The sequence below is a fragment of the Helobdella robusta genome, assembly GCF_000326865.2.
Source record: "Helobdella robusta unplaced genomic scaffold HELROscaffold_6, whole genome shotgun sequence".
In the NCBI taxonomy this organism is placed as follows: Eukaryota; Metazoa; Annelida; class Clitellata; order Rhynchobdellida; family Glossiphoniidae; genus Helobdella; species Helobdella robusta.
Genome location: NW_008705330.1, coordinates 5,785,477 through 5,794,614, shown reverse-complemented (window position 1 = coordinate 5,794,614; position 9,138 = coordinate 5,785,477). Strand labels below are relative to the sequence as shown.

General features: G+C 34.0%; 1 protein-coding gene across 1 annotated transcript; it reads left to right on the top strand.

The window, feature by feature from the left end:
• Positions 1-398: 398 nt before the first annotated feature.
• Positions 399-8,749, top strand: HELRODRAFT_164568 (hypothetical protein; the record flags this gene model as incomplete). The annotated part of the gene is made up of 4 exons (XM_009029472.1): positions 399-511; positions 1,691-7,493; positions 8,342-8,372; positions 8,631-8,749. 4 exons carry the CDS (start codon positions 399-401, stop codon positions 8,747-8,749), a joined length of 6,066 nt encoding a protein of 2,021 aa, XP_009027720.1.
• Positions 8,750-9,138: the final 389 nt, after the last annotated feature.

Sequence of the window (9,138 nt, the reverse complement as noted above, 5' to 3'; positions counted from 1 at the left end):
TTGTCTGTCTGTCTGTCTAATTGTTTGTTTCCTTATTTTAAATTCAATCTAAAAAAAATTTCATTTTATTCATGTAAATAATTGAGCAACGGCTCGATTATTTACAATTCATCATGTTTTGTTTTGGTTTAACCATAGTAAAATAGCATCATGAAGATCGTCTCGCTTGCAAACTTTTTGGGAAAAAACATTCTTTATCATATTTATTATGATATATAACTCTTAATCATTTATATTATAAATTATAAGTATTATTAATTATATATATATAGAGAGAGAGAGAAAGAGAGAAAGGATGAGAAAAAGATAGAGAGAGAAAGTGCATATATACGTTTGTTTTTTCCAATCATTCAGCTTATCCATCGAGACTTAATTTCGTGAATGTTTTAACTTCCGCCATGCAGATGAAAAATGGAAAGTACACAACTGCCATGCGAATCTGTCTGTTGGAAATAAATGAGGTTCTCCTCAGTAGCAGCAGCAGCAGCAACCACACTAGCGACATCATCAAGTTTGTCAGCAGTCAGTTGATGTTGTAGTACAGTATATTATTATTATTATTAGTATTATTATTATTACTACTACTACTACTAACTTGAATTGCTATCAACGTACATTAATGTAATAACATTAATAGTAGCAACAATAATATTAATAGCAATGAAGATGTGATACTTAATAATGATAATAATAATAATAATAATAATAATAATAATAATAACAATAATTATACAATTATTTTTATTTAGATAGTTATAAATTTTTATGACCGGAAACCGTGTAAAAAACTTCGGCCCCCCAACAAAGTGATTAGCCATAAAAAAAAGGACACCAGTATGTGTGAATAAAAAAAAACAACAATAACAACAAGACAACAACAGAAATAATAACAATGACGTCATTAGCATCAACAACAACGACGTCAAAAGCGATAACAGAAACAACAACAATATCTTCTAGAGCATGAATATTTATAACGACAACTTTAAATAGTAACAATGACTTTAAAAAAATGACGCCATATAAATAACAGTAACATCTTATATAATAGCTACATCAGCAGCAACAACAACATTTAAAAACGACACAAACAACAACAACAATAACAACAATGCTATCATAAACAGCAACAATAATAATAACACCAAAGCAACAACAGTAACAATAAAAATAACATTAATAACAGTAACAGTAATAATAATAATAACATCAACAACAACGACAACAAAATGAACCGAACGAAAAATATTAATAAGTTAAATACGAATAGTAATAATAAAAACAAAACCAAGAGTTTTAAAAATAAACCCAAAAACAATAGCAACACCAACAAAACCAGCAGCAACAACAACAATAATAATAATAATAATAGCAATAATAATAATAATAATAACTTTGTTTGCACTAACTACTATCATCGCCTTACAGAAGAGATTCCAATTTTCAGTCCGATACTGAATCTAACGGAAATATACTACCAATCTCTATCGCCATCATCATCACCGCCGCCACCATCATCATCATTACTATCATCATCGTCATCAACAACGACATCCTCACCATCACCATCATCATCACCATCAAATCTACTATCGTCATCATCATCATCGTCATCTTCGTCCTCATCGTCATCATCGTCGTCGTCATCATCATCGTCGTCGTCATCATCATCTTCGCCGCCCAATTTAAGGTTCGCCATTTTGTCTGTACACTTAATAAATGAGAAACCGATTGACAGAAGAAAAACGAATAAGTCGAAGAATTTATATGAAAAAAATTGGGTCAACAACAACAACAACAATAATAACAACAACAACAAAAATAACAACAATAACAATAATAAAAACATTGGAATTAATAATAATATAATACTCAATTATTCTGTTGACGATGACTTCAGAAAAATAATTGATGAGCGTGTTGCCACTGATAGCAATCCATCAAACTACAAGAACATCACTAACAATAATAATAATAGCAATAACAACAACAACAATAATAATAATAATAACAACAACAACAACTTTAATAACAACAATAATAATAAATATAACAATAATAATATTAACAACAACAACAACAACATTAGTAATAATAACAATAACATCAGTAATAATAATTATAACAGTAATAATATTAACAAGCATAATAATAATAATGATAATATAAATAATAATAACAATAATACTAATAACAATAATAACAATAATAATAATGACTCGATCACTGTTCATCAGATTAACAGTGATGTTAAAAACAGCAACATCAACAGCACTAAGAACAGAAAAAATAACAAGATCAATAAAAATAGCAACAACAACAACAACAACAATAATAATAACAATAACAATTATAATAACGTGTCCTCTTCGTTGTTGATGAACAAATTGTTCTTCATAGAAGAGGATGGTGAAGTGTTGAGGACGGCATCCAGGCTGGATCGGGAGGAAATCTGCTCCCCATCATCATCCTCATTGTCATCATCCTTTTTATCCTTGTCATCATCTTCATCTTCATCATCATCATCATCATCATCAAAACCCCCATCATCATCGTCATCGTCGTCGTCGTCACAATCTTTGCCACCATCAACCTCATCATCTAAATTTCTGTTTTCATTGTCATCGTCATCTTCATCTTTTGTGCCATCATCAACATCAACCCCAACATTACCACAAACTTCTGTACCACCGCGGCCAGTAAAAACGTCATCATCGACATCGTCCCCATTATCTCCTCACACCATTCTACCATTAGTTTCACTTCATTCCAATCAAGCATCACCGCCACCACCTGTGGCAACATCATCCATATTACCTTCTTCATCGTCATCATTTTCAACGTCACCATCACAAAGTCACCATTTGACAAAATCTTCACCACAACAGCATCAACCACTGCGATATCGACTACCACCACCGACTGACGCCATACTGGATGAAGTGGCGTCACCATTGCATGCCGGTAAAGGATGCTTTCTTAAAGTCGACATCATAGTTTTGACGCTGCCGTACGAAGACCAACAACGGCAACAATCACTACATCGACAACATCATCATCAGCAACTGCAGCAGAAACTTCCAAAGAAGCCGCAACCACAACAGCCACCAACGCATCACACACGCATCAAAATGATGACTATAACACTTGAAATATTGGACTTGAATGACAACAAGCCAACCTTTGTCTTGCCTCAAACTCCATCATCATCATCATCATCATCATCATCACCATCATTGTCGTCATCGTCGTCGTTCTCGTCATCACCAACCTCTTTTTTGGTGTCATCGTCATCATCGCATTCATCATCGTTGTTATCATCGTCGTCGTCCAAATTGAAGCGCACAAATTTACATTTCTCTAAACCCCTTTCTTCATCTTCCTCTTCCTCGTCACCATCATCACCATCATCATCATCTTCTTCATCATCATTGCCGTCGTCGTCATCACCATCACCAAGTGACACCTTCAAAATATATGTGCAAGAGTCATCCGGACCTGGAAACCTTTACCGCCTTCCACATGCCTTCGACATGGATGCTACAGTTAATACTCGCATTCGGTATCGACTCGAATTAATCGACTGCACACTATCGAATAGTTATAATAAAAAAGCCGTATATTTGACCGAATACCCATCGTCCTTATCATCATCGTCGTCATCATCGTCATCATCATCATTATTGCCTGCCTCATCTTACTCACCGTCATCATCTTCATCGTCGTCATCATCTTCATCTCAGCCCACATTAAAATATAATAAATGCCTAAGCATTGCTAAGGTCGGAAATTATAACGTAGTAGATAACAGCAATAAAAACCACAACAGCAATAAAATTAATAACAATAGTAACTATAACAATTACAACAATAAAAACAATATCAATTATAGTGACAATGACAATAGTTACAACAACGGTAACGCCATCAAACCAACCGAAATTAATATATTCTCAGTTAATGCAGCCAACGATGTTCCTAGCAGTGCTTTCAATGGCAGATTGAGTAACAACAACAAATACAACACAGACGTTAACGACAACAACAACAACAACAATCACAAAAGTGAAACGAATGAAACTTCGGGATTTCCCATCTTCCAGCTTAAATGTCTTACCACAGGGGAATTATTCTTAGTCGTTGGAGCCAAATTAGATCGAGAACTTGTCCACATGTATAAGCTACGCTTGGTTGCGTCTGATGGCGCTGCTGATGATGACGACGATGTTGATGATCATGACCGTCATCTTCGTTATCATCATCATCCTCATCTGAATGTCACTGGTGATGATGCTGATGATGATGGCGGGACTGACCAACATGATCGTAAAAACATCAACATAAAATACATCAACAAAAATTATGGCGATAATAAAAATGAAGATGCTGATGATGGTGATGAAGAAGAAGAAGATGATGATGATGGTGGTGGTGGTAATAAAACTCCGTCTAAAATTTCTCACTCATCTAGCATCGTTATCGAGATTCATGTCCTAAACGCCAACGATAATGTACCGGTATTCGCGAATATTTGGTACAATTTCACTATCGAGGAACACACGCCAGTTGGTACTGTTATCGGACAGATACGGGCCACCGACGATGACGAAGATGATGACGTAGATGAAAATGGCAATAATGAATACTCCGTAAATAAGAAGCGTAACCAAATATCTTATAAAATATCTCCTATTTCATCATCATCTTCATCATCATCATCAACAACAACGTCATCGTCATCATCCTCATCACCGATATCCATCAACAATTCGACAGGTGAGTTAATCGTATCTTCAGACATCAACTACGAATCGGTGCAGTGCATCGAACTGCTGGCCGAAGCTGTCGATAACGGATCCAACCCTTTAACCGGTTTTGCTCAAGTGTCGGTATATATTCAAGACGTTAATGATAATTACCCGACTATCGAATACCACTCACTTCTAATTTTCAAAGATACCAGTCCTAAAACTGGTTATTACGAGTTAAAACCGTCGAAATACTCGAAAGAACCGATCGGTTTTTTGTCAGTTAGCGATTCGGATAGTAACGATAATGCTCGGACCGATTGTAATATATCGAGGTCGGAATTGCTCGTGAAAGGGATTTGCAGAGATGATGCGTACAACAGCCATAAAAGCGACAATAGCCCGGCGAGCATTGTCAGTGGCGAATGCGACAGGCGCCATGCAAAAAGTAATAACCTCGCAAGTAACAATACTATCCATAGTAATAATAATAATAATAACAACAATGATGAAAATAATAATAATAATAGCAACAAGATCAATAATAATAAGAATACTAATAGCGACAACATCAATAATAGTAATAATAACAATAATAACAGCTATAACAGCCATCCTGTATTTATGTTGAAACAACTGGACAGCGATCAATACGAATTAATATTTGATGAAATCTTCGACGACGATAATAACAACAACAGTAACAACAATAACACTAACAATAACAACAGTAACAACAACAGTGAAAATAATAATAATAATAACAAGGAAAACAAGGTGGGATGGAGTATAATGGAGTTAACCGTAGCGTGCCGCGACTTCGGCTCGCCACCTCTCGTCAACTACTTAAAATTGTTGTTTAAACTGAATTACAATGATGATGGTGATGACGTCATCGTAAATAACAGCAACAATAATAATTATAACAACAACAATAACAGCAAAAATACTGATGGCAACGATGTAAAAATCGGCAGCATCATCCACCACGTCCGGTCGGCGAAAGTGAAGAATTTGAATTATATCGGTGATGATAGAGCGATAGTAAGGGATAATAATAATAATAATAATAATGGTGACGACGACGCTGGTGATGATAATAACACAAATAATAATAATAGTAATAATAATAATAATAATAATAATAATAATAGACGTAGCAGTAGCAGCAACAACGACAGCCACAACGACAAAACAAATTCTTTTTTAGCGGAAGATGATGTGCGCATGAGTTATGGCATTGGCTCAGATGATAACAATGCCAAGTCCAAATCACAATTTCAGTATTTATTACTTAACAACGACCACAACAACAACAAAAGCATAACAAACAACAACAGAAATAACAAAAACAACCTCTACAACAATAACACCAGATTCAACAATTTCAAAAACAATAGCAATCATTATCTGACCACCACCAACAACAACAACAACATCGGCAACAACACCTTCCCATTAAACAACAACAACAGCAGCGGCAGCACCACGTACATGTTTCTTCCTTGGATCATAATATTGTTGTTGAGCATTTTGTTGCTGATTATGGCTATGTACATACGCAGACTTAAAGCAAATAGACTGCTTAAAAGCAAAAGTGAGAAAAATAAAAAATGTAAAAAGAACAAAAAAACGAAAAAAAATAACAACAACAACAATAACAATAAGAATAAGAATAATAATAATAATAATAATAATAATGGTTCCAGTGGTGGTAGTGACTTTAAAAACAATAAAAAATTGTTTAAATGTAAGAAAAATAAACTGAGCAAAAGCAAAAGTAACAACAACAATGACAGCAACAACGCATCTGAAGTAATAGAAACAAGCAAAATGAAACCGTTAACGTTTCTTAAATACAATTTGAACAAGTACGGTGTGGATGACGACGATGAATATGATGACAATTACATCAACAACTACAACAACAATAGCAATAACAATAACAACAACAAAACCAACAGTAACAACAAAACCAACAGCAACAACAACAACAACGCTATGAACCTAAGGAGCAGTTGTTTTAGGAGTAGGGTTGATGATGCAGATAGCAACAGCAGTAATTTAAACATCACGGCCGTTCTTAATGAAGATGTCGATGAAGATAACAGGAATGATAACAATGATGGTGATGTTGACGACGACAACGATGATGATGAACAATATTTCTTTGATGATGAAATGAACGTCAATAATTTTACTATAATTACACAGAGCCAAGCGCAGACACAACAACCGCAACAACCGCAAAATCCACAACAGCTACAACATTCACATCAACAACCACAAAAACAACAACAAAAACATCCGTTTCAACAAGCACAACAGCATCAGCAACAGCACCGCGAATATACACTGCCAGTGCAAAACGTATTTAGATATTGCCAATTCACGCCACCGTCGACGATTCAGCATCGACGACAACAGCCACAACCGCAAAGTATCCAACTACAACCACAACAACGTTTGCAGTATGAGGAATTTTATCAAGAAAACACTCAACAAAACACGCAACAATGTATGTACGATTCCATCCGAAGACAACTACAACTACAGCAGCCACAACAACAGCAAGAGTGTCGCCCGCAGCACCACCAACAGCAGCATATACAACAACATAAGCAACAACAACATAAACAACAACAAAAAGAAATTGTTTTAAATTCAGCAAAAGAGGAAAATTTAATAAACCACTGTCTGTGCGAAACACTAATCCGCACATCTCCCGATCTCATTTCCGGAAGGGTGGGTGCGTTTTATTTTCATCAAAATTTTTCATGCGCTAACTACTTTGATTGAAGTTTTTATCTTTCTTTTTTTACAAGTTTTTACATATTTCTGCGTGCAGTTTGACAACTAATCGCCAGTCTGAATTCGAATTTCTTTTTTTCAATTTTTTATTATAAATTTCAAAAGCAAATTGAAAACATCAATCAATGTTTATTCAATTCTTCATACATTAAAAACACACCACCCCCATCACATGTGGATATGATGAAACGTTCGGCGAGAATGTTCTTCTCATCGAGATGTTTTTGATTCTTTTTGCATGTTTGTTTATTGTTTTTGCACGATTGTTTATTTATAATTTCTTAGCATAGAATTTTATTTTCGCAATTTTTACGTTGGAAATTACTTTTATTTGTAAATATTCCTATTTGTTACTCCTCTTTTATAATTGTTTTTTTTATTTATATTTTGAAATTGTTTTTTTTAATTTTGAGATTGTTTATTTTTATTTTGAAATTGTTTCTTTTTATCTTTCCACTAGTCCATTCACTGTCAATTAATTGCAGGCTTTCCAGTTTAAAAAGACATCAGCCTGCCAGCTCGCACGCACACTCTTTCAATAGTTCCATGAACGCTCAGCGGACCAAACACGCCAGCCACTTCGTCCATTTGCCGCCAAGATGTTCGCGCGTTGAGAACTTTTAAATAGCTCCACTTTTATTCTTTTTCTGTATTTGAATAAGTTTATACAAGTTTTATCAGTTTACCTAGTCTGGTAATTCAATTTTCTGTCCATTTCAATTTGTTTTTTTTTTTAAAATTTTAAATATTTAGAAAATTTTTTTATCAAATTTTCAATTCAGTTAGTTTTAATTCCCACGTGCATACTCGCCAGTAAGAACGCGTTTGAAATTTCAATTTGTTTCAAATTGAATTTTTCCCGCGAAATTGGTTTTTGATGGGAGGAGGTTATGTCTGTTAGCCGGTCAATTTAAAAGCTCGTCATCTCTATTGGTTTATATTTTCACATAAACCGTTTTAAATGAAAAAAAAATTGTTATAAATACTCAAGTAAATTTTAAATCAATTCAAAAATAATTTGGCAAGGTTGTCTTTAGTTTCATTATAACAATAATTAAATAATGTTCAAAGATAATTCTTGCGTTATAGATGACAACAACAAAAAATCATCGAAAAAATGTTTTGAAAGTAAAAAAAAGTATCTACTGATGCAAGAAACAAAACGTCGAAAAGAGGTTAAGCATCCTTAAAAAATTTTCAGTTTCTCGCCCAAAAAACCTCCCTATTCTACACCGCATTTCAAGTTGAAATACATTCTAGCTACCAATACTTTTGAAATGAAAAAAATTTTCTCAAACATTTTCATTATTTAAATAAAAAGAATTTCAGAAATGAGAATGTTTTGTTGTTGAGGAGTGATTGATTCGTTGAGGAACAATGAGAAATATATCTCCACCGGACCAATGCACGTCTTTACACGCATGTTCCTGTCGTTATGTGTATCTATATGTCAGCAAGATACATTTTTTTTGTTGTTATATATATCTATATATCTGTATCTATCTCATTGGTGTACACGTTTATATTATGTATATATTATGTTTATATTATATATATATATGTGTGTGTGTGAATATTT